The 24,538-nt window shown below is 46.6% G+C and overlaps 2 protein-coding genes across 22 annotated transcripts in view; both read left to right on the forward strand.

Moving 5' to 3' along the window:
* The window catches only part of LOC117751817 (zinc finger protein 638-like), a 72,593-nt gene extending 50,418 nt beyond the window's left edge, over positions 1-22,175 (forward strand). For 3 of the 14 annotated variants that reach the window (XM_034568754.1, XM_034568755.1, XM_034568756.1), the window contains 9 exons: positions 1,112-1,283; positions 1,314-1,646; positions 1,755-2,005; positions 2,175-2,277; positions 2,383-2,502; positions 2,658-2,930; positions 3,045-3,161; positions 3,254-3,375; positions 3,458-3,952. In XM_034568754.1, coding sequence (XP_034424645.1) covers positions 1,112-1,283; positions 1,314-1,646; positions 1,755-2,005; positions 2,175-2,277; positions 2,383-2,502; positions 2,658-2,930; positions 3,045-3,161; positions 3,254-3,375; positions 3,458-3,532 — 1,566 coding nt within the window. In that variant the 3' untranslated portion in view covers positions 3,533-3,952. Of the gene's footprint in view, positions 1-691; positions 1,285-1,313; positions 1,647-1,754; positions 2,006-2,174; positions 2,278-2,382; positions 2,503-2,657; positions 2,931-3,044; positions 3,162-3,253; positions 3,376-3,457; positions 3,953-4,969; positions 5,008-21,289; positions 21,352-22,142 lie in introns of those variants that run through there. The other 11 variants (XM_034568746.1, XM_034568753.1, XM_034568752.1 and 8 more) reach the window with 9 other exon arrangements.
* The window catches only part of dysf (dysferlin, limb girdle muscular dystrophy 2B (autosomal recessive)), a 45,564-nt gene continuing 26,513 nt past the window's right edge, over positions 5,488-24,538 (forward strand). For 3 of the 8 annotated variants that reach the window (XM_034568765.1, XM_034568769.1, XM_034568770.1), the window contains exons 1-39: positions 5,489-5,837; positions 11,046-11,101; positions 11,477-11,568; positions 12,285-12,390; positions 13,571-13,694; positions 13,793-14,049; positions 14,140-14,268; positions 14,348-14,410; positions 14,539-14,589; positions 14,687-14,717; positions 14,902-15,017; positions 15,118-15,244; positions 15,320-15,423; positions 15,510-15,578; positions 15,997-16,040; positions 16,197-16,279; positions 16,793-16,825; positions 17,025-17,140; positions 17,388-17,501; positions 17,594-17,771; positions 17,914-18,038; positions 18,156-18,262; positions 18,344-18,539; positions 18,621-18,767; positions 18,871-19,002; positions 19,187-19,353; positions 19,445-19,559; positions 19,668-19,773; positions 19,868-20,010; positions 20,433-20,606; positions 20,924-21,008; positions 21,152-21,229; positions 22,597-22,778; positions 22,872-23,012; positions 23,223-23,252; positions 23,367-23,405; positions 23,499-23,540; positions 23,773-23,874; positions 23,971-24,132. In XM_034568765.1, coding sequence (XP_034424656.1) covers positions 5,750-5,837; positions 11,046-11,101; positions 11,477-11,568; positions 12,285-12,390; positions 13,571-13,694; positions 13,793-14,049; positions 14,140-14,268; positions 14,348-14,410; positions 14,539-14,589; positions 14,687-14,717; positions 14,902-15,017; positions 15,118-15,244; positions 15,320-15,423; positions 15,510-15,578; positions 15,997-16,040; positions 16,197-16,279; positions 16,793-16,825; positions 17,025-17,140; positions 17,388-17,501; positions 17,594-17,771; positions 17,914-18,038; positions 18,156-18,262; positions 18,344-18,539; positions 18,621-18,767; positions 18,871-19,002; positions 19,187-19,353; positions 19,445-19,559; positions 19,668-19,773; positions 19,868-20,010; positions 20,433-20,606; positions 20,924-21,008; positions 21,152-21,229; positions 22,597-22,778; positions 22,872-23,012; positions 23,223-23,252; positions 23,367-23,405; positions 23,499-23,540; positions 23,773-23,874; positions 23,971-24,132 — 4,254 coding nt within the window. In that variant the 5' untranslated portion in view covers positions 5,489-5,749. Of the gene's footprint in view, positions 5,838-7,125; positions 7,821-11,045; positions 11,102-11,476; positions 11,569-12,284; positions 12,391-13,570; positions 13,695-13,792; positions 14,050-14,139; positions 14,269-14,347; positions 14,411-14,538; positions 14,590-14,686; positions 14,718-14,901; positions 15,018-15,117; positions 15,245-15,319; positions 15,424-15,509; positions 15,579-15,996; positions 16,041-16,196; positions 16,280-16,792; positions 16,826-17,024; positions 17,141-17,387; positions 17,502-17,593; positions 17,772-17,913; positions 18,039-18,155; positions 18,263-18,343; positions 18,540-18,620; positions 18,768-18,870; positions 19,003-19,186; positions 19,354-19,444; positions 19,560-19,667; positions 19,774-19,867; positions 20,011-20,432; positions 20,607-20,923; positions 21,009-21,151; positions 21,230-22,596; positions 22,779-22,871; positions 23,013-23,222; positions 23,253-23,366; positions 23,406-23,498; positions 23,541-23,772; positions 23,875-23,970; positions 24,133-24,538 lie in introns of those variants that run through there. The other 5 variants (XM_034568766.1, XM_034568767.1, XM_034568768.1 and 2 more) reach the window with 5 other exon arrangements.

Below are 24,538 nucleotides of genomic sequence, written 5' to 3' on the forward strand. Positions count from 1 at the left end.
AGGTATCAAACAAGCTGCGAGGGGCAAAGGAGATGTGAAGAGAACACAAAATAAAGAGGAGGAGGTCCCAGCCGTAATGACATCAGCAGAATCCTGCAAACCCTCCAAAGATGTCGAAGAAGCTGATGATCAAATCCCAAAAGATGAAGACCGGCCTCCTAAGGTCTGTGACAACAAAGAAAGTGATGTTACTGAACAAGAAACCTTTGAGATATTGGATTCAATTGACGATCAGACGATAATGGACCAAAACACTGAAGCGTTGAGTGATCAGATGTCTACAGACATTACACGTATAGAAGAAGAGGAAGATGCCTATAGGGTGGTGGATTCTTTTGAAGATCAGCCAACAACTACAGAGTCTGAGTCTGACAACAAGAAACCTGATGCGACTTCTAGAAGAGATGATAGATCTTCAAAGAGGAGTGGCCTGAGGACCAGAGCATCCAAAAGTGAAGAGAAGGTAAAATCACCAGAGAAACAGGACAGGATGGTCAAAAGATCAGAAACACCACGAGACACCACTGCAAGACTTCCTAAAAGAGACCAAGACACTGAAGAGGAGAAGGTGTCGGAGATGGTCGATTCCATTGAAGAAGAACTGGTTCAAGAAGCGGCCGCCACAGAAAGGACCGATAGAAGAAGGAGTGGAAGAGGAAAGAAAGAGGACAAAATGACTCTGAATCTCACTGAAGCATCTGAAAAAGCAGATGAAGATGAGGAGGCTTCGTATGAAATCTTAGACTCTGTGGAGGACGAGACTGCGACTGAGGAACCGGCCGTTATGACAAGATCCACCAGAGGAAGAAGGGGAAGGACGACTAAGAAAGACCAAACAAAAAAAGAGGACACACCGACGAGAAGGAGGCGCACTCCTGCCAGAGAATCACAGGAAAAAACTCCAAAAGGGAACTCACCAACAAGGAAGAGCGACATCACTGTAAGAGAGGAAATAGATGAGGATGCGACCTATGAAATATTAGACTCTGTGGAGGACGAAGTTCTTAAGGATGACCGGCCCCCTACAGGAGGAAAAAGGAAGCGGGGAAGACCAAAGAAAGAGGTTAGAACAACTAGAAAAGACACTGTAACACTGAAGGGCGACAAAGAGGCTGATGATGAAGAAAAGGTGTCGTATCAGATTCTGGATTCTGTGGAGGATGAGATGGTTGAAGATCACCCTCCCACAGAAGAGTCGCACAAAAACGAGGAAGAGGAGCCTTTGTACCAGATTGTAGATTCTGTGGAAGATGATCAAGTTCAGGAAGAGTTGACCACTGAAGTGTCCGAGAGAGGGACGAAGAAAACAAGTAAGACAAAAGATGAAACTTGTCCAAAAGAGGAGGAAGCAGCTGTTAAAGAAGATACACCAACGTGTAGCACCATTGTGGAAGCCTCCGAAAAAGTGGTTACCAAGGATTTAGATCATGAAGGTACATCAACAACAAAGGTCAAAGATCCCACAACACCAGAAGTGGAGAAGAACCAAGTGAGGAGTGCTCTGGTGAACCTGGATGAGGTCAGTGATGAGGAGGAAGATTACCCTGACGACATAGCGGAGGAGGAAGAACTGAGGGAGAGGATGGCTGCTGCTAAAGAGAAGCAACTCACCATGAAGGAGGAGAGGAGGACCAGGGAGAAAGAGGAGAGGAGGACCAGGGAGAAAGAGGAGAGGAGGACCAGGGAGCGAAGGAGCCAGAGCAGCAGCAGCAGTGGTGGAGAAAGGAGGAAGAGAATGGGAAGGGGTCGGGAAAAGGAGGAGGAGGTGGACACCAAGGAGCTGGTGACTCTGGATGAGGTGGGAGCAGATGAGGCTGGAGAGGAAGTGGCGTTACAGGGTGGAGAGTCTGACGCTGAGACCACGGCTGGAGAACTGGGGGGGCTCGTCACTCTGGATGAAATCGTAGAAGAGGATGAGGAGGAGGAGGGAAAAGGTGAACAAAGGCTGCTGGAGCCCCGCCCACCCAGCAAGGACGAAGAGTCACTGGACTCCTTGAACCCAAAGGTAACGAGAATGTCACTCAGTACAAGACGTACCTATATATAAATATAGTTTAAAAAGAAATAACTTCCTGGATCCTTTTGTCTGGGTCCACACCAACATTTTAAATTTAGTGAATTCTTTCCTGGCCCATGTCTCATTGATGTAAACACGCTCTGCTCTCTCTCTTTAGTATTTGGTGACTCTAGATGAAGCAGGGGAGGATGAGGAAGAGAAGGTGGACGAAGCAGAGGAAACATCAACATCTGCTAAACGCAAATACGATGACGACACAGGTTTGTGTTACCTTTTTAAAAACCACAACTCTTGATATCTGTAAACATCTCTGTGGGATACTATGTGTTTTAGGTCAAACTTTCTCTTTCTTTGACCTATTATAGAGGAGAACGTGAACTTTGTGACAGTGGATGAAGTGGGAGAGGTTGAAGAGGAGGAGGAGGAAGAACATAAAGCTCCTAGGACAAGAGGCCGAGCCAAGAAGAGAACCAGAAAGACGCCAGGTAACACAAACTCATGCGTCTATATCTTTTCTTTACGTACACAAGTTTTATCTGGATGAAACTAAACCAAGGTTCGGTTCATTGAAATGTGTAATTTTGTCATAACTGGTATCTTTAGGCATCACAGTTTTTGATTTTATGATCTTTCAACACAGTGAGAAAATCTGCTAGAGGGAGGAAAGTCGATGAGAGAGAAGAACAGGAATCCGGCTCCTGTGTTCCCCCGCCCACTTCCCTCGAAGCCTCATCGTCCCTGGACAAAGATCCATCAGCGTTATCAACTGACGGGCAGCAGGAGATCCAGAAGGAGGAGGAAGAAGGAGCGAACCCTCCTGATATCGAAGCTGCCTCCGCTGGGGAGGACCTGCAGCCTGAGAGCCTGGAAGCAGAGGAGGAGAAAGAGGGATGGAGCAGTGCGGACGTTAAAGGTAAAGAGAGCTGAGCACACGCTTCTCTCTAAGCACTTTGAGGTTTTCTTGTATGGAACCAATCGATACCACAGAATAATAATCTGTTTGTTTTTTTTTCATCCTCTTCTTCAGTTGTGAGTAAAAGGAAGAAGGAGATTGTCGGACCCGAGGCAAAGAGATCTCGTTCTCAGTCTCCCTCTGTTCCTGCCGACTTCGAGCTGCCGCCATTCAGAGCCAACCAGCCCCTCGGTGAGGAACCCCGGTTTTATTTAATATTAATTTCACCAGATTGAAAATAGTTTGATATGGTTTTTTACGTTTGTGTCTGTGTGTCCCTCCAGGTCAGGAGTTCGTGGTCCCTAAATCCGGATACTTCTGTAACATCTGCCGTGTTTTCTACCTGAGCGAGAGCAGCGCCAAGGACGTTCACTGCAGCAGCCAGGCGCACTACAACAACCTGCAGGTACACACGCACACATAACACAAGATGTGACACAAAGACACACACACACAAGGCCTGACACCGTTTCTGTTCTTCTTTTCAGGCACACTACCGGAAGCTTCAACAGAATCTATCAGGAAGTTCGACACCAAACTCTCAAGGCTTCATCTCTGACTGATCCAGATCCTCTTCTGACGTCCTGTTTTCACTCGTGTCCGTTTGTTTGTTTGTCAGCAGGATTTTGCAAAAACTACTCAACAGGTTTCTGTGAAACTTGGTGGGAAGATGGAAAATAGGCCAAGAAAGAGTGGATCCAAACACTTTCATTATGAGATGGGATGTTTTTAAAAATATATTTTCACTGATTTCCCAGAGAATAATTCTTGGATCTTGATGAAAAAAATGTATCTGATATAAACAGATACCTGTTAATTTAAGTTGCACAGAACAAGTGAGTAGAATCAAAGCCTGTCAGTGTTTGTCCGTTTTTAATGCACATTTTTTATTTGTAAATAAATAAACCTGAGTCAGAAATTCAAATTTGTTGATCTTCAGACGTATTTTGGGGACTGATATTTGTGAGAGTGAGCAGATCTGGTAGAATGTGGATGTATGAGCTCCACTGAGTGACGTTCTACACGTGTGGTTCTTTATAAATGTTAGTCAGACATGAACAGACTCTTTTGTAATAAGATAATATTAATATAATATAAAGAAAAAGGCTGTTTTTTCCAAATGTACATTTTGTTTCCATAGCTTCCTATCACCAATAGATAGAAAGTCAATAATTTAAATGTTTTGCTTTTGTTTTCTTCGACTGCACCCCCCAATCCCCCCCCCCCCGTCCCATAAGTGCACATGACATAACTGAAGCCTTGTGGGTTTTCACTATAAATAGACGAGCAGCAGAAAGTCCCCATGTCGGCCCACAGCCTCTGTTCATGAACACCAACTGGGTTTTTCATTTTCATCTTCGCTGTGGTTTGATACTTTCCACCTTTTCCTCTGTGAGAATTAACAGACGGCATTAAAGTCAGTTTGTGTGACGAAGAGACGGCGTCGCACGAATTTTAATCTTTTTTTAATCTTGCTTTTTCCCCTCTGGTCTGTTGAAGCAATTAGTTAAATCCCTTGAGAGACGTTTTAACTCTCAAGTCACATGAAGCGTCTTAAATCTCACTGGGCTGCAGGTCAGTTAATGTCTCGGTGATTCTCAACAGTCCGACGCAGACGTTCTTACAGCTTCTGGGTTGTGTAGGGGCCGCTCATGAGGCAGTCCAGAATGAATGAGCGTCCAGATCAATGCCAAAATTTCATGAATTCTCTCCGGACCCATATCGCATCCTTCCACCAAGTTCCGTGGAAATGCGTCGAGTAGTTTTTGCGTAATCTTGTTCACAAACAAACATTCAGGAGTCTCTCCTTGCCGTCTGGCTTCCATGGCAACCGGGGCGTCACCGCACCCTGAGTCAGCGCGTCACCTGATCCATTTGTTCATATTTCCCTTCAAAATAAAATCTCTTTAAATATATACGTGATGCACTTCTGCCTCTGAATGACTGTCTGAACAAAACTGCATCAACAGACACATTCTCCCCGACACACACTCATCCTTTGTGTGTGTGTGTGTGTGTGTGTGTGTGTGTGTGTGTGACTGTGTGTGACCTCATCACGTGTTGGTTTAAGTTGGCAGGGTTTGGATTGTTCATTGTGTGAAGGCATTTGTGACCTGAAAGTACAGACCGCTGTGTGTGTCTGTCTGTGTGTGTGTGTGTGTCTGTACACTCGTTTTTGTCTCCTCTGAAGGACGTCTCCCACCATAAACACTGACCCTGTCAGGACCAGTAGACCTCATGGCGACCAAAACCTGGTCCTAACGAGGAAAAGGTCATTTCTGAGCTCCTGGTTAGTTAAGGTTAGGTGACTTGTGGTTAGAGTTAGTTAAGGTTAGTTTACTTGTGGTTGGGTTAGTCATGAACTGGTTAAAGTCAAAGATAAGGTTTTGGTTGGTCTGTCCACAGTCCCTGGCCCTTTAAACCAGTTGTGATTGAATGGACTGTGTGTGTGTGTGTGTATGTGTGTGTTGTGCATGAGTCAGCCAGTGCACCTTACTTACCCTGAGTGTGTGTGTGTGTGAGAGAGAGGGAGTCAGGGGTGTGTGGGTGTGTGTGTGTGTGTTAGAGAGACAGCTGAGAGCTGCAGCTCTACCACTCGCTCTCTCAGTCCCTATTCATTCTCTGTGGCTCTCGTCCATTTTCTCTCTCTGTCTTTTCTGCTGTTATTGATCTGTGATCGTCTTGAGGATATTTCTCGGACACACTGATGCTCACATGGACCTCACTGCTGTGTGGATTTGACAGACCTGTGTGTGTGTGTGTGTGTGTGTGCATGAGCCATGCTGCGTGTGTTCATCCTGTGTGCAGAGCGTCTGCAAACGCCGGACGACGACGTCAGTGATGCCTACTGCCAAGTCATCTATGAAGGTAGAGAGTGTGAGCGAGAGACTCTGAGACTGACAGAAAAGAGAGAGAGATATGTAAAGATGAAGTTTGTGTGCGTGTGTGTGTGTGTGTGTGTGTGTTAGAGAGTCTGTGGAACAGCTGAGAGGTTATTATTGGAAACCTGTCGGCTCTCATGTCTTCTGTGTGTTTGGGGTGGGGCGGAGAGAGAGAGAGGGAGGGAGGGAGAGAGAGAGAGAAAGAGAAGAAGAGGTGATGATGGAGACTGTTCACATCTCTGAAAAACTGAACCTCATTTGATTTTAGGGTGAAAACATGAGATGGAAAGTTTATTTGCACTAAATATGGAGACTGTGTCTGTGTATGTGTGTGTCTGTGTGTGTCTGTGTGTGTCTGTGTGTGTGTCTGTGTGTGTCTTTGTGTGTGTCTGTGTGTGTCCAGTAAAGCATCGCTGTGTTTATAGATACCACATACCAGATTTAATTTCCCTTCATACTGTGTCTTGCAGTTTCCACCACAGTGCAGAACATGACAGTAGAGAACAGACACACACACACACACACACACACACACACACACACACACAGCATCCAGCTGACTGGAAACACAGAAAAGTCAAATCAATGAATCTTTGTGTAAAACTCTCCGAGTTGATGAATATGAAACTGAAACAACCGATGACTCACGTGTCAATCAAACTCCCTCGTCCAGCAGAGAGGAAAAATAAAACTAAATTATTCCTTAACATGAGTGAAGTCGGGATTTACAGAAGGTTAACTGTCAGTAACCCAGTGGGGTGCTGTCTGTCATGCTTTGTGTCTGTAGGTGGCTCTCTCACTGTGTGTGTGTGTGTGACCTTGTTGCCCCCTCCTGATTGGATCCCGAGGGTCGACTTGGCTTTTTGAATTCTATTCTCAAAATCTTAAAATATCAGTTGAGGCCCAATAAACGATCGTCCTGAAATCCCTTCAAGCTCCTGAGGTTCTAACGTTTCGCTCGTTCTCGGTCTGAAGAAAACCTCAGGGTTCGTTGAATCATCATCATCACACCTCAGTGATCATTTGGTCTTGTTGGTCACGTCACATGTTGAACCAGAGGCCTTGAAAAGCTCTTAAATTTAATGTCAGACTTTAGTTTGGGATCAATGAAACAATCGATAAGTTTCTGCTTTTGAGTTTTGGATCAAATTAAACTTGTGCAACAGCCACAACTGCCTCTCCTTGTTAATTAGCTCCGATTTAACAGACGTTAGAGTTGAGTTTAAATCATTTCTCCAGTTTAAATCAGTGGATAAAATGCACAAGCACAGATCGACTGTGTAAAATAACCTGACTAGAGGAGAGAGAGAGAGAGAGGCAGAGTGTGTTCAGGCCGAGCGAGGCGAGGATGCAGGAAACTCGGGGGCACAACCAGGAGATAAGAGAGGAAAGGAGCTCAGGAAACGTGGAGATTTCCTCTGGATGTGAGGTGTGTGTGAACTCCCCACGTTCTCTGCCAGTGAGAATCAGAGGGAGAAGGACGCCGGCGTCGTCAGGACTCGTCTCCTCTTCGGACAAAGAGCTTTTATTTTGTAGTTTTAGGACATAGATGGTGTGAGACAAAGCAGGGGACACATTTGTCTGTGGATTACGATGCTGAGACGACACAAGGACTTTTAACTTTTTTAGGGTTTTCACTTGAGAAAACAGTTTTCAAGCAGTTTATCTTTTTTTCAAAGCACCAATATTTCTCCTTTGTTCATCTGCTAAACGCTTTTTGCCACCTAGTGGTCTGTGGTTGTACAGTTTTTGGTGGTCTCTGGTTATTAGCTCCCCCCCCGGTCATGTAACCTACCACCCCGCTCGCCCTGGACCTCACCCGGTGAACCCAGTCGCCTGGACCAGTTGTTTCAGCCTCGCAGGTTTCAGTCTGTGGACTCACCTGAGGTTTCGGCCATGCTACGTTGTGTTCTGCAGCGAGCCAACAACCTGAGGCACTCGGACCCCCTGGCCGGTGTCACCTTCAGAGGTAAGAGGATCACGGTGATTAGGAGACAAAGTAACGTGGAACAGTGACGGAGCAGCACCATCACTGATCTGACATCATGTCACCTGTTGTTTGTAGGTGAAGCTTTATCTTTAGCTCTAGTTTTGGTCTCCACCAACTCGTCTCTGACTGCGTGCAGTGGGTATTCCTCTGAAAACAGCTGCAGACTACGACGCCATGAGAGGAAAGTCGCAGCTGGACTCGTCTTTAGCAGTGAAACATATCGTCAGTGTCAGAAACTCAGAACGTGACTGTTTCCCACTCGACTGCTTGAACAACAGTTCACATGATCACAGAATAAAGGTTTAAATTCACCGATGGGACTAAGCAACATCCAACAGGTCGACTCCCACATGCTTCACTCCCCTGAAGGAGCCTAACGTAGGTGGCGCTATCCCTCTGGATGATTTCAGTTTGACATTAGACTCTGGATTAGCGTCATTAGTCTGTTTTTCCACCGGTTTGTTGTTGTACTTTCCGAGAGTCAGTGTCTGCCTCCTTAACAAGGTGAGCGCTGCTCTTCACTTCCTGCCTTTGTCCCAGCCGGGTTTCCTGGTGCCATCACACACAGGCTTTACCTCTGAGGACCTTCTTACCACAGCCTCAACTGCAGGGCCCTAAGTGAGGGGGGGGGATGTATCTCTCAAGGTCTAAAACCTCCAGGGCCCCAAAACCCCCGAGTTCAATCCCTGGATCTAAGTAATTAGATTCATGACACCACTCGATGGATTGATGGATCCTCTGTTCTGCATCTCACGGCCTCAAGAGCTCGTATCAAGGGATCTGGTGTTAAAACAACTTTCAGTGTATTTGAAACCCATTCGTTTCACAAGAGAACTCATTGAATACATTAAACATCATAGAGTGGATGGTTTGCACCAGTCTGAATGCACAGGACTGTTTGCTTTCACTTTGACTGATGGGCTCTGAGGCTTGTTGAGGAATTCGGAGACACTGTGATGTCCTTTTATAGAAGTGAGAGATGATGATAGTCCGACGCTGCGGGAGGAGACGTCACAGAGAGAGAAAAGAACGTCCGATTGTTAGAGAGAGAAATGTTCCCAAATCAAATATGTGAGTTTTTAATCAACTGGAAAGACTCGTTCCTCCACCGAGTCCCAGCAACACTCGTCTCCTTCTCAAAGCAGAAATATAACAGACGAAGGAAAGTGGTCTGATAAACGAAGTAGTGATAAAGAAAGTACGACAGACAGACATTAACCTGCAGAGGTCGGGAAACACACTTTCTCCTTGAAATGGTTGAACCCGACAGTTTTCATCATTTTTATAGAAGCTGCTGAGCAGAAGAATTCTCCATTTTTAGGCGAAACAACATCTTTGATTCAAACGCTCCAGTTCCCCCGGGCTTATCAGAGGCTTGATTTGGACTCACGGTGGTTTTCAATATTTAGGAGTTAGCCCTTTTAGAGAGTTTATGTTTTTCATTGACCCCCCCCCCCCCCCCCCCCCCCGCGTGCGTCGGCGGCTGCAGCATGTGTGCATGTGATTAAATGTGACTCCATGTGCTGGAGGCAGGATGTCTGGCCGCACTGTTATTATTGGAGCCGTAAGTGTTGTTCTTTGTCAAAACCAGAAATAAAAACTGGCACCTGTGCAAAGCTGCTTGTTCTGAAGTGACACATGTGTCCTGCTGTCGGAAAACAAGTTTATTGTTTGTATGGTTCAGATTGAGGTTTTATAAAATACCATCAATGCTCACAGGTAGCCAGCTTAGCTTATTAGCATAGCTAGCTTTAGTTTCACCTCTGGTTGTTTGCGTCCGAATCCGACCCGAGCCCGAATGTTTTTCCCGATCACAGGAACGAGACAACGATATTTCAGAATTTCTGGAGTGTTTGTATTTTGTCAATTAATCCTTTGATGGAAAAATATATAGCAATTGCGAATATTTGGTTATTATAAACAGAATGATGTATTTTTCTTTTGTTTTTGTGTATTTTTGTTCCTGTTCTTGGTAAAGTCGTTAATTTTAGTCCTGAACTGGCTCAGTTGTTTCTAAGCAGTTGTCTTTTAATTCCTTTGTAAAATCTGAGCGGTAATTACCAGGCTCGTGTTTTACTGCTTTAAAACTCTAAATATAAATGTATTTGTTGCAACCAGCTGAGAAACTCAAACATTTCCTTCTGTCAAACTGACACAAACAGCATCACGGTGCTAAACATCTAAACTTAGATGTGTGGGGGGGGGGCAGAGTCTGTTCTATTCTGAGCTCATGACAGAACCGGTGCCAAGCTGAACCCGGCAGGAAGTCAACACTGTGCCACCGCTGGTGCGTCCGAGAAGTTAAATCAGATATCAGCTGCTGACACACACACTCACACACACACACACACACACACACACACAAACTTTGACGTAATGTATTCCCCAGACCCTTCTCCTACCCTTAACACACACACGCACACAAACACACACAAAAATTTCTTTCTCTCCATACACACACTTTGAGAAAAGTTGTTTGCTTTCCTGTTTTTCCCAGTGAGAACACGCACACACACACACACACACACACACACACACACACACACACACACACACACACACACCTGCGGAAGTGTACCTCTGTTCTTGGAAGTTTTTGAAAAGGCCTCCACCCTTCCACAGAAGGTTCAGAGGTCACGTTACAGTGACGTTTGTTGGAGCTGATATTAATCTGGTGTTCGACGGAACATTAGATTTTATTCTTATTAAATTCTGTTCTATTTTAGTTGTAAAGCATCAAATCACAACACACATTGTGACTTTTATTATCAGTATGTTGCTTTAGTCTTAGTTTTTCCATTGTATTCTGTTATTTAGTTGTTTTTTTCCAGTTGCAATTCTATTGAAAGATGAGTCACTTCAATTCTATTGAAAGATGAGTCAAAATCAGACAATCGTTATTGTCTCTAAAGAAGGTCTCTCTGTGTGTGTGTGTGTGTGTGGTAAATAATAAATCCTGTTTATTGGTTCCTTCTTACGTCCTCGCATCCTGTCAGAGTGTCCGACTGACAGGAAATCAGAGCTAAGAACGTTGTGCTACAGGAAGTCACACGCACACACACACACATTGAGATAAGAATGTCAAAATAAATTAAAAAACATTTAATTATCCTTTGAAGTGTCCGTGGACCCGTCCTCTCATCCAGGTCCAGTTCATGTTCAGATCTGTTCGTCCACTGACTTCTAGTGTCCTGGTTTCTTCAGGGTCCAAGAAGAAGACGAAGGTCATCAAGAACAACTCGAATCCCGTCTGGAACGAGGTTCGTCCTGCACACACTTTCTTTTCAACTTCAGGTAAAATGCTGCCAGAGAAGTTTTTCTTAAGGACTAATGACGTCGCTCTGATGGTCAGAAAAGCTGCAATCAAGAGGATTTCATGTGAAAATACACCAATTATGAGCCGAGATTAAAAAACTGATGTGTGACGGAGAAGAGCTCCACACTTCAACCGAGTCCTAACCCCCCCTTCACGTCCTCATGACCCCTGGTATCGGCCTTGTCTCTGTTCCGGCAGCTTCCTGAACCTCACCACTGTGGAAAATCTGATTTATTTGTCAGGATTTCTTCCAATAAAATCCCATTTTCACGTTTCTCTCTCACTTTCCACTGATGTTTGCTCTGGTTCCCTCACTCAGGGCTTCGAGTGGGACCTGAAGGGGATTCCTCTGGACTCTGGAGCCGAGCTGCACTGTGTCGTCAAAGACCATGAGAAGATGGGGAGGAACAGGTACAAACACACGTGAAGTCATCAGAGAGAGAGAAGTTCAACCCCAGAATATAACCCTGCTTCGTTGGGAACTCTCCTCCAGCGAGTGAGTTCGCTCTCAGCACAGGAAGTGAGATAAGAGCGCAGGCATTGTCGGACGGATCGCACCAAGCTCCGGGCACAGACGGGGGGGCGTGGCCTGAGGTCCGGGTGGTTATTTCTGGATCGCTGCGCTCCATCAAGATGTCACATGTGTCGTTCAGAGGGCAAAGGGGCAGACTTGAAAGAATCGGCTCATCCTCTCATTGTGGTCGCTGTGTTTCCACCAATTCACCATCTGCCGTGTTGAATGATTCTCTGATTGATTTGTCGGCCTCTCGCGGTTCATTCAGACCTGAGCGTGACCTCTGTGGATCGAGAGCAGAGGAATTCACCGATCATCGTCAGGAAGCCATGTTTTCACTGCTCTTTGTTTGTGAGCAGGATTCAGCAAGAACTCCTGAACCCATTCAATTTACAACTCGGTGTTAATGGGTCAAAGTGGAACCCCTTTACATTTTGGAGCCATTTCAATTAAAGGGGTTGGATCCATTTTGTTTCTGTAACCATTACACGTAGGGTGTTAGCCTTAGTGGAGGTAGCGCTCTCCCAGTTCCCCTCTTGTTGGTTTGTTGGTTTGTTTATCAGCAGGATTACACACGTAACTACAACGTGTCTGTACCGTACTTCCTGTTCAGGTTCATGGGAGAATGTCGGCTCGCTCTCAGAGACGTGATGAACTCTCCCAGCCTGGCCGCCTCTTTCACCATCTCCCTGCTGGACACCAAGAGAAACAACACAGGGGTGAGCACGCACGCACGCACACACACACACACACACGCACACGCACACGCGCACACACACACACAGCACAGCACAGACATATTAATCTACGGCCTTATTGTATCACGAAGGAATGACAAATCATAAATCACTCACCGTTTCCTGTCTGGACCTGAAAATAGAATCAGAGTAACACGCACACGTCCATCGTTCTGTCTCTTTCTGTCTCGTTCTGTCTCGTTCTGTCTCTTTCTGTCCTCTGTCTCGTTCTGTCTCTTTCTGTCCTCTGTCTCCAGTCGTGCAGCCTCAGACAGAACTTTGAACATTTAGTTTTTACTGTGGTGCAATTATTCAATTAGTTTCCTCTGTTTCAGTGTCTTAAACACAGAATTGATCAAATTGAGCCACACACACACACACACACACACACACACACGTACACAGGAGCACACACCTTGATGCAACACACACCTACAGTCGTCTTTTTTTAAGTCTTACATGAAATATTGTTCCTCGCTTCCTGAAGCCAAAACAAAGTCTTCCTCTCAGTGTCGGAGCCGATCTGATTGTGTCTCTCACACACACACACACACACACACACACACACACACAAACACACCACACACACACACACACACACACATTGTACCTACTGTAACATAAACACGACCTCATCACCTCAGACTGTGTGTGTGTGTTATGTGTGGTCCAACAGAAAACACAAAATGTTCTCAAATATTATATTGTATATATATTATTATGTTCTTCTGTTCCACTGAACTTGTTGAAGAGATTCGAGTGTGTGTAAAGGTTGAATGTGTAATAAAGCCTTTGTTTAAACAGATCTAATTATCACTTGAGCTGTGTTTTCCTGTTGAAGGAAGCTGCAGACGACTACACCTCCTGTTAGAAACATAATGAACCTCATGTGTGCAGCACTTTGAAAATACAGTGACTGGAAGTGCAGGTTTGAAACAGGATAAAAACAAACTGAGTATAAATCGATTGAAATTAGACTGTGTGCTGAAATGAATAAAAGGCTTTCACTCAAAATTGCGATATGAAATCCCTGGCGTTGCCCTTTGAGGCTGGATACTCCATCGTACAGCACGTCCGGGATTTGAACCCGGCACCTCTCACACCTTATGAGAGAATCATTCCTTTTAATGTGTTTCCATGTGTTTCCATGTGTCTCCATCAGGCCACGCTGACCCTCCAGGTTTCCTACATCCCCCCTCCAGGATCGTTTCCCCTCTTCCAGCCTCCTTCCCAGCCTGAGGCCTATTCCCACAACAACCCCAGCGTGGAGCTGGACACGGTCACAAGTGAAATAAGCTGAAAACATTAAACGAGTGAATCTATGATGTCAGATTTGTCAGGTTTTTCCTCAGAGACTAGTTTTTAACCGACAGTGTCTCTGCAGTGATTTCTCTGGACACGCTGGGCGAGGAGGACACGGAGAGTCTGATGATGCTGGAGCCCCCAGAGGACCAGGGGCCGGACGACGGACGGTCCATGGTCATCGTCGGCCCTCAGGGGCCCCCGGGCAAGGAGTCTCCCACCAACCACACGCCCAAACGTTCGCCACCGTCCTACAACGCCCAGGGAGGGCTGAGGAAGAGGAGGAAGGGATCCAGCAGTCAGCACAGGCCTCTGCCCAACAAACCCCAGGACCTGCAGGTGGGTTCACGACATCACGACGTGTACGGCGACTTGTTGCTTTGTGACATGTTAACGTCATCGTTTCTGTTCACGCGTCTTCGTGTCCAGGTCCGCGTGCGGGTCATCGAGGGGCGACAGCTGCCGGGCATCAACATCAAGCCTGTTGTCAAGGTGACAGTCGCTGGGCAGACGAAGAGGACCCGCATCCGAAAAGGAAACAACCCTGTGTTTGATGAGGTGAACACACAAATATCTAATCGTTATCATAAATGATCAGCGTTGATTTTGTGGATCTTACGTGATTTTCTCTTCACAGACGTTCTTCCTGAACTTCTTTGAGACTCCATCAGACTTGTTTGACGAACCCATCTTCATCACTGTGAGTCTGAACGGCCGTTAAATATTAACCTCATCATTCCACTGAGTCACACTCTGGATGTTGTGTTGTTTACTTGTGTTGTCTGTTGTGCTCATTGTGAACTGCCGTGTCTCTCTCTCCTCCTGCAGGTGTGCGACTCTCGCTCTCTCCGAACTGACGCTGTGATCGGTGAATTCAAGGTGAACTCGTCGTCTCCGCCGTTTATTTAGTAACGTAAAAAAATATGACGTCTGACAAAAAAAACTGAAACTCTAAGATAATTCTGATTATTCACAGTTGGATGTCGGCACCGTCTACAATGAGCACAGTGAGTTTATCTTTATTTAAGTATATATTTGTGTTTGTGGTGATTTGTTCTGTTGTATTTCTGCGATGAGCTGAGTCCATATTTAGTCTTTAAATTTGACTTATTATGGACTTTTCCTTTTTGGCTCCATTGAGTTCCAGGTTAGTTTGAAGTCTGATCGTACGTTAAATCTCTGACTCTCTAGGACACTGCTTCTTGAGGAAGTGGTTGCTGCTGTGCGACCCTGACGACCTCTCCGCGGGGGTCAAAGGTTACCTGAAGGTCAGCCTGCTCGTCCTGGCCGCCGGAGACGAGCCCCCGGTGAGTCTGATTGGACGAAAGAAGCAAAGTGGAGGGAGCTCGGACCGAAGCACACGTGCGTCACAGTATATGAACGTACATGTGTCTGTCTGTGTCGCAGGCTGATAAACGCGAGTGTGTGGAGGACAAAGAGGACATCGAAGGAAACCTGCTGAGGCCGGCGGGTCTGTCCCTGAGAGGAGCCGCGTTCACCCTGAGGATCTTCAGAGCCGAAGACCTGCCGCAGAGTGAGACATCTCGTCTTTGTGTGTTTAGGACTCGTGCCTCAAAGCAGAGTTTGATCGTTTATTCTCCGTTCGCAGTGGACGACGCCTTCATGGACGGGATGAAGCACATCCTTGGGTTCGACAGCAACAGGAAGAACTTGGTGGACCCTCTGGTTGAGATCCACTTCGCCGGCAAAACAGTGCGTGTGACGTTGAAGCGGCTTCGTCTTGACGACATCATTCCGTCCAAACGTTTCTTTATTTCTTTCTTTTGTTTTGTTTTCAGATCTGCACGAAGATTCTGGAGAAGAACGCCAACCCTCAGTGGAACCAGAGTCTGGCCATGCCCATAAGAGTGAGACACACAAAACGTCGGCTGTAGGTAAAGATGGACGACAAGACGGCCCCTCCAAAATAAAGCCAAAATGTCTCGTTCGCCCCCTGGTGGTGGGCTGCAGTATGTTAGAAACCCTGCCTCCTCCATGTTGGTGGACGGCTCAAGGACCGTTTTATTAGTTATTCGATGATATAAACTAATGTGAAGAATCTACGGGATCTTGTTACCATGGCTCCACCCCCTACTGTGATGTCATCGGCGCAAGATGGCGGTGTTTGTATCTGGGATATTTTGGCTTAAATTCCGGATAGTGGAGGGGAAGTGGAGACGCGTCGTCCATCTTTATTTACCGTCTGTGGAGCAAACACACTTTATTAATGCACTTCTGAGATTTGATGCTTTTTATACAGTGAACGTTTTCTTTTTTCTTTCCCAGTTTCCCTCCATGTGCGAGAAGATGAGGATCAGGATTCTGGACTGGTGAATCCCAACTGATAGATTTTAAATCTTAAATATTTTCATAATTAATATATAATAATTTAAGCTCTGTTACTTTTATCCTTGGTGTTGTTGGGTTCAAAGTAATACGTTATTATTTTATTTTAAATCACATTTTTCAAATTTGTCGTCTTCCAGGGACAGAGCCAGTCACAACGACGTCATCGGCACCACCCACCTCTGTATGTCCAAGATCTCTGCCCCCGGAGGAGAGATAGATGGTGAGTTACTGGTCTGTACTGGTGTGGACTGGTCTAGACCCAAGCAGAATGGTTTGGACTAGAATTGGCTGGATTTTAATGCATTGGGGCGGATGTGTGACCTGTTTGGTTTGATTTGAGTCTTTGTGGGTATTTGTCACCAAACCACTAACCCGAACTCCCCCTGGATCGTTGAGTCTCAGAGTTTAACTTCTATTTTCTTTGTTTTTTCGGCTCTTTCATTCTTCTTCCTTGCATCATCGCATCTGTAGCTTGGATGCAGATGGTTGCTAACATCACAGTGACGGCTGTGTTTGCAGTTGTGTTTATTATCAAATGTTGCACCTTTCACAGACGCACATTTTTCTTCAATAACCACTATTTGAAAGCAGGTGCATGAGTTTTGTGGTGAGTTTTCAGGATTGTTTGTGGCGTTTGTTGCAAAGAGCATCGGTTTGGGTTTTGCGTGGCGTTCACAGACATCTGTTTCCTTTCTGTCTGACTTTGAACCGTCCTTCCTCTCTATGCATTCAGATGACTTGACTCCACGGACCGTCCAACCTGGCAGTACGTCCTCTCTACACATCTCTCATTTTGTGCCAATCAGTTCTTCTTCCAAATCCGCTTTCAATCAAAGCTAAATCTCTGTGTCTGTTCGTGTGTCGGTGGACGAATCATGAAAAACCTGTTTATTTAAAATTCTTCTTCAGTGCCACGTTCCACCGTGTCGATCATAGAACTCTGTCTCCACTTTGTGTCCCTGCAGTCGACGACAGTCTTGGTTTCCTGCCGACATTCGGCCCGTGTTTCGTGAACCTGTACGGCAGCGCCAGAGAGTTCACCGCCTTCAGCGACCCGCACGAGAATCTGAACCTCGGAAAAGTAAACTTCACCTTTCATTTTCCTTTTCTCCTTTTATCTAAATACAATTATTCATTGTCATCAGTGTTGGGTCGAACACAGACTGTAAAGAAAGATGGACGATATGACAGCTACCGAAAGTGAAGCCAGCACACCCAGATTGCCCCCTGGTGGCTCGATACAGTATAGGTCATAAACCCTGGACCAAACCAAAAAGTTATTTCAGTGTTTAAAGATCCATTAACTCAAGACTTCCTCTCTTCCTCAGGGAGAGGGTGTGGCGTACCGAGGACGAGTTTTAGTTGAACTAACCACGAAGCTGGCGGACAAACCGGAGCAGAGAACTGAAGACATCCCATCAGACGACCTGCTGGTGGTGGAGGTGAGAGCGACAGAGGACGTTAACGTGTGGATGTAGAAAGACACGTGTCCGACCGCCCAGCCATTTTCTTTTCTTTTTCCTCCGTCCTACAGAAGTTTCTCCGGAAGAGGAAGTTCTCTCTCTTTGTGGCGTTTTACTCGGCCACGCTCCTCCAGGACGTCGATGATGCCATCCAGTTCGAGGTCAGCATCGGTAACTACGGCAACAAGTTCGACTACACCTGCCTCCCCCTGGCCTCCACCACCCAGTTCAGCAGGGCCGTGTTTGATGGTACGTACGTGGGTTTAAATCCAGGGTGAAAGGTCAATTACATTAGTAATAAAACTCTAAAATTACTTGAAATGAATTTATTTGCACACCAAAATGTGTGCGTGTCCGTGTGTGTGTCTGTGTGTGTGTGTGTGTACTCCAGGTTGTCACTACTACTACCTCCCGTGGGGAAACGTGAAGCCGGTGGTGGTGGTGTCTTCTGAGTGGGAGGACATCAAACCGAGGATCGAGGCTCTCAACATGTTGCTGAGCATCATCGACAGACTGGTGAATATTCATAAATGTGTCTCTGTTCACATCTGTGACTTTTAGACCACAGTCTGAACGTGTGTGTGTTTGTGTGTGTGTCTGTGTGTGTGTGTCTCTGTGTGTGTGTCTCTCCAGGAGGCCAGCCTGCAGCAGGTGCAGCTGGAGGTGAAGACAGGAAGTGACCTGGAGGACCTGGAGCAGCGAGTGGTGGAGCTGCTGGATCAGGTGATCACAGACTGCAGGTGAACACTGTGTATTCTTACTCCGTCACTAAGTACCTGTACTCAGTGTCCAGGTACTTGACCTAAGTTGTGTTTCTGCAGTGAGGAGCTGCCCTCTCTCGCCCAGTGGCAGTGTGCGACTCCACTGGACCGGTCGCTGAGGCACATCCGCACGCTGCACCTGCAGCAGATCGTCGCGGCCGCGCTCGCCCTCAAACACGGGCCGGCCACGGACCTGTCCACGGTGCTGGAGCAGGCGGAGGACTGGGCCAGCCGGCTGCGGACCATGGCCGAGGAGGTGAGCGGGTTCAGAGTATGGCTATTAGAGGAAAAATAAAACATTTAGGACTCTCACCCTCTCTCTCTTTTACTCGTCCAGCCTCAAAACAGCCTCCCGGACATCGTGATCTGGATGCTGCAGGGCGACCGCAGGGTGGCTTATCACCGCATCCCGGCACACACCGTCATCTTCTCCCAGGAGCATTGTGGGAAACACTGCGGACAGCTGCAGACTGTCTTCCTCAAGGTACACACACACACACACACACACACACACACACACACACACACACACACACACACACGTATATAAAGTTTTACTGACTGGTTTGTGTACCTGTGTCGTACAGTACCCGCAGGGCAGCGGTGCAGAGGCCAAACTTCCTGGTCAGCTGAGAGTCAAACTCTGGTTCGGTTTGGCTGCAGACGTCAAACATTTCAACCAGTTCGCCGAAGGGAAACTGTCGGTCTTCGCTGAAACGGTGAGAGACACAAGCTGAATGGATAGAATCAGTATTTACAGGCTTGTTTTGTTTAAAGGAGACATATTTTGTTCATATTCAGGTGCTAAAGTTCAGACAACACATCCCTCTCCTCAGACTGTCCATCGCTGCAGCTCCTCTTTTCGGCCTCTGTCTCAAACGTGTCCCTCCTCTCTCTCCGTAGTATGAGAACCAGACTCGGCTCGCCCTGGTGGGCAACTGGGGAACTACAGGCCTGACCTACCCCAAGTTCAGCGACGTCACAGGAAGAGTGAAGCTGCCAAAGGAGAGTTTCAAACCGTCGCCCGGCTGGACCTGGGCCGGGGACTGGTACATCAGCCCCGAGAAGACGTGAGTCAGCTCGTGTGTGTGTGTGTGCATTTTGTGATTGTGCATCTACTGTAAATACTGAGTGTGTCTGTTTGTGTTGATAAACCCTCAGTATGCTGTTTGAGGCGGACGCCGGTCACATGACCTTCTCAGAGGAAGTGTTTGAAAACCAGATGAGGTTACCAGGCGGGCAGTGGATCGGCATGCCGGAGGGATACACCGACGTGGTACGTGTGTGTGTGTGTGTGTGTGTGTGTGTGCGTGCGTGTGTGTTTCTGTTCTTGTCACAGCTTCACTCGTCGCCCTGAAATCTGAACGTTGACCTTTTCTGTCAGAACGGAGAGAAGGCGGTGCCAAAGGATGATGTGGAGTGTCCTCCGGGTTGGGCGTGGGAGGAGGAGGAGTGGAGTGAGGATCTCAACAGAGCCGTCGACGATCAAGGTGAAGAGGCAGACACACAACAAAACACACACATTCAACAACAAGAGCCAAACTACACACTAACAAGTGTGTGTGTGTGTGTGTGTGTGTCCAGGCTGGGAGTACGGCATCACCATCCCTCCAGACCGCCGCCCCAAGTCGTGGGTGCCGGCAGAGAAGATGTACCACACCAACCGACGCAGGCGGTGGGTTCGGATGAGACGGCGAGACCAACAGAAGATGGACGCTCTCAGAAAGGTGAAGACATGAAGACATGAGACCGTGACGTGATTACATTCTTCACGAATTTATCCCAAAACTTTCAGACTTTTCTTTCCAATTAACTTTAAAACACAAATTAATGCACCTTTTTGAATCAACCAGTTATTATTTGTTCTGTAGATCAACAAATTCATCGAAGTTACCTCGACTCACCACTAGATGGTGATGCAGTTACACGAATGAGGAAGAGAGAAACTGAACTCTATCTAAATTTAAACTTTTCCCTTTTACACCTTTGATTAAATTCTGATGTGTCTGATATTATATCTTTCGTTTATGATGATAAATAACGGCATTGAATTGAATTGTGTGTGAACGGTGCCTGAACATCTGTTTCAAACATCTGGCACAAATGTAGAGATGAGTAAATGTATGTTTTTGTTCACGTGCGTTCACAGCAGCGTCCGGACGAGGCGGACCGCGAGCTCTGGGAGTACGCGTCGCTGTTCGGCTGGAGGTTCCACCTGAAGCCCAGGAAGACGGACAGCTTCAGGCGCCGCAGGTGGAGGTGTCGCATGGAGCCTCTGGAGAAGACGGGCCCGGCCGCCATCTTTGCTCTGGAGTGTTCTCTGGTGAGGAGGAGGAGGAGGAGGAGGAGGAGGAGGAGGAGGCCGCTCCATCATCATCTCTTACAGGCTCATTATGATGCATGACGTGCACACATGAATCTTCTGATTATATAACCTGGCTGAGAGATTTTATTTTTGATATCAGACATTAGAAGAGTCTCCGAACAAAAGTACATGTCTGTTCCAAAGCAGTCTTTTATTTTGAAGGCTCCTGCAGAAAGAAGGTATCTCAGTGTTTTTTTTTTAATGTTATTTCTTTCTCTTTCCTCCTCCTGCTCCTCTTCCTCTTTTCTTTTCTCCTCCTCCTCTTCCTCTCACAGAGCAGCATAGAGGACAAGAGCGAAGACAGGTCGATCACGACCACGTTCGGAGTCAACAGACCCACCATTTCCTGTTTCTTTGACAGTGAGATGACAAACACACCTATCTCCCAATCCCCTTCCTCACCCCTCAACGTTTTATATAATGAGTCGTGTGTGTGTGTGTGTGTTCGTTCGTGTGTGTGTGTGTGTTCGTTCGTGTGTGTGTGTGTGTGTGTGTGTGTTTAGGTGGCAGCCGCTATCACCTGCGTTGTTACCTGTACCAGGCCAGAGACCTGTTGGCCATGGACAAGGACAGTTTCTCAGGTAAATGCAGAGTGAATTATTTAAAAAAGATCAGATTCAGATTATCTGAAGAGGTCATAGAAACTCCTGTGTGTGTGTGTGTGTGTGTGTGTGTGTGTGTGTGTGTGTGTGTGTGTGTGTGTGTGTGTGTGTGTGTGTGTGTGTGTGTGTGTGTGTGTGTGTGTGTGTGTGTCCAAGTGCACTAACGAGGGCGAGTCAAGTAGAGTGTTGGTGATTTATCATTTCAGTCTGTGGTCAGGATGCTGCCACGCTCTCTCTCTCTCTCTCTCTCTCTCTCTCTCTCTCTCTCTCTCTCTCTCTCGCTCTCTCTCTGACCATCCCTCCTCCCTTCATCATCTTCATCAATCATTTCTCCCCTCCTCTGTCTTTTCATCCCTCTGTTTCTTTTAAAGCTTTGTGTCTGTATTTACATCTGAGTCTGCGGTGGGTTTTCTGATTAACACACACACACACACACACACACAGTTGACTGGATGAGTAGATTTGATTGATGGACTTCAGTTGTGTGTTGATCTTGTGTTAGTCTCAGTGGCCATGATTAAAGACTTTCTTTCTTTCTTACTTTCTTTTTTCTCTTCCTTTTATTTCGCCCCATTTATCTCCCCCGTCTATCTCTCCCCCCTTCTTTTCCCTCCATCCCTCTTTACCTTCCCTCGCTCTCTCTCCATCTCTCTTCCCAGTTTTCATTGTGTTTATTTACCTCCGCGGCTCCCAACGACTACTGCTGCTTCCCCTCTCACACACACACACACACACAACCACACACACACACACACACACATACATACATACATACACTACCCTTGGTGACCCATTCAATTATGTCCATTCCCAACAGTCCATTACCTCATATAAACAGCAATACAAACAGCCCAGGGGGGTTATGTAACTGTGTGTGTGTGTGTGTGTGTGTGTGTGTGTGTGTGTGTGTATGTGTGTGTGTGTGTGTCACCTCCAGGGTTAATTGAGGGCTGGTGGGAAAATGCAACTTAGCTTCTGTTTACTCTGATGCTAACGGCTCCATAGAGACTCTTTACTCGGCCTGAAATAATAAACTACTGCGTCTGTGTGTGTAACTGTACGTGTGTGTGTGTGGTTTTGTGTGTGTGTGTGTGTGTGTGTGTGTGGTTGTGACCTGGAATAACAAACCTCTCCGAGTGGCGTTCCCAGCCCTCCGTCTCAAAATCGACATTCCCAAGTTGATGATGTCACTGTGTGGGACGCCGAGATAGTGTGGACTCACGCACACACTCACACACACACAAACACACACATAGGTTTTTTACTGCTATACTTGTGAGGACCCTCATGAAGAACTCGCTCCCTGGTTCCAACACTAACCTCCTCCCTCCCCTTCGTCTGTGCAGACGCGTACGCCGTCGTGTCGTACCTCCACCAGTCCCAGAGGACGGTGACGGTGAGGAACACTTTGAATCCCATCTGGGACCAGACGCTCATCTTCTACGAGCTGGAGATCTTTGGTGACCCCGAAGCCATGATGGCCAACCCCCCCAACGTCGTCGTGGAGCTTTACGATCAGGATACATACGTGAGGGTTTGCAGTCCATGAGATTGTACTTTTTTTCAATCATATTATATATAATTTATATTTTATATATATGTGTGTATTTTTAATTTCCAGGGTGCGGATGAATACATGGGCCGCTGCGTGTGCCAGCCCACCGTGACTCCCTCCCCCCGTCTCACCTGGTTCCCAGTTCGCCAAGGGGGCAAGAACGCCGGCGAGCTGCTGGCCGCCTTCGAGCTCATACGCAGAGAAAAGGTCAGAGGTCAAACGTAGCTTCACCATGTTGATGTCCTCCCTCTCTTCCTCTTTAATGGGTTCTGGGCATGTGAGAACTTTATCTGTATGAGTGATGAATAATAAATGAGATGTTCGTCCACTAAACCTGATTCAACGACTGAAAACATGATCGATTTATACAAATGTATAATTTTATAATGATAATACGTTTTAACTTTGTGTCTACAGCCATCGGTTCATCATATTCCAGGTCAAGAGGTCAGTTTTTCTTTTTCTTTCGTTGGAACTTTTCACTCTCTTTCCTTATTCTTTTTCCTTTTTAAAATTTTCATATTTTCATATCTTTAAATTCTGATCTTTCCTCACCTGCAGGGTGGAGACATCACGACGTCCACACATGTTCTAGACGAGGTAAAACCACCACGACCACAGGAACATTTATACTTTTAGTTCCTTTATTTCACTGAGCTTGATTGTTCTTCATCTCTTCTTCTTCTTCATCAGTTGATGTTCTCAGGGTTCCTCACTGAAAACCTGCAGCAATGGGTACGACACAGCAAACACACACAGAAACATTCTATTCAGTTCAAAATCTGATTTTAGTTTTGTATCTATTTTAATTGGTGTTTACTTTATCAGGAGAAAACCTACAGATTTCACTTGTCTTGAATTTTATGTTATATTATGCAAATGCGTTGTTGTTGTATTTTTCTTCTTGAGTCTATTCTTGAGTCTCTGTCCCTGACTCACCTCTGTCCTGCGTCTGTCCTATTGGCAGCCGGAGGAGTCGGACCTTCCGTACCTGCCTCCTCAGAGAGAGCCCAACGTCTTCATGGTTCCTCAGGGGATCAAACCTGTTCTGCAGAGAACCGCCATTGAGGTATCGTCACGATCTTTCATAACCTTTTTTACTGTGTTCTGTAATTAGCTTACGAGCTTGGATTAATAATGAAACACTTCCTTATCGTCCTCTCAGATCTTAGCGTGGGGCGTTCGTAACCTGAAGAGCTTCCAGTTGGCCAGCGTTACCTCCCCGAGCCTGCAGGTGGAGTGTGGAGGCACCATGGTCCAGAGCTGCGTCATCCGCAGTGTGAAGAAGAAGCCCAACTTTGACGTCAATAGGCTCATCCTTGATGTGGTGAGAACACGGAGTCGTACTGTTCCGTCCACGTACACACACACACACATCACACACGTGTAATCAGTGCAGAGGCTTTAATGGCTAATGAGACGTCGGCTGTGATGTGGTTGACGTCGGTCGTTTTTCATCATCAGAGGAGCCACAATAACGGCGGCGGAGAAAAAGTGCAATCGTTAACTGTTCCTTTCCTTCGTCCAAAAAAACGTAGAAGATGTGGAGGGAGTAAAGCCGAGTGTGGATGTTGGCCGATGCCGCTGTTGTCGAGGGAAAAGGTTTCTGCAGTTGTAAAGATGCAGGGTGGAGGGCTGCTCCCATGGCGACCAGTGTGGCCATTACTAATGCAGAGGGTGGAGCTCCGCGTCATGGATGTGGCTGTTTTACAAACGCTGACTATAGATGCTTT

Source organism: Hippoglossus hippoglossus, chromosome 18 (assembly GCF_009819705.1).
Source record: "Hippoglossus hippoglossus isolate fHipHip1 chromosome 18, fHipHip1.pri, whole genome shotgun sequence".
Classification (NCBI taxonomy): Eukaryota; Metazoa; Chordata; class Actinopteri; order Pleuronectiformes; family Pleuronectidae; genus Hippoglossus; species Hippoglossus hippoglossus.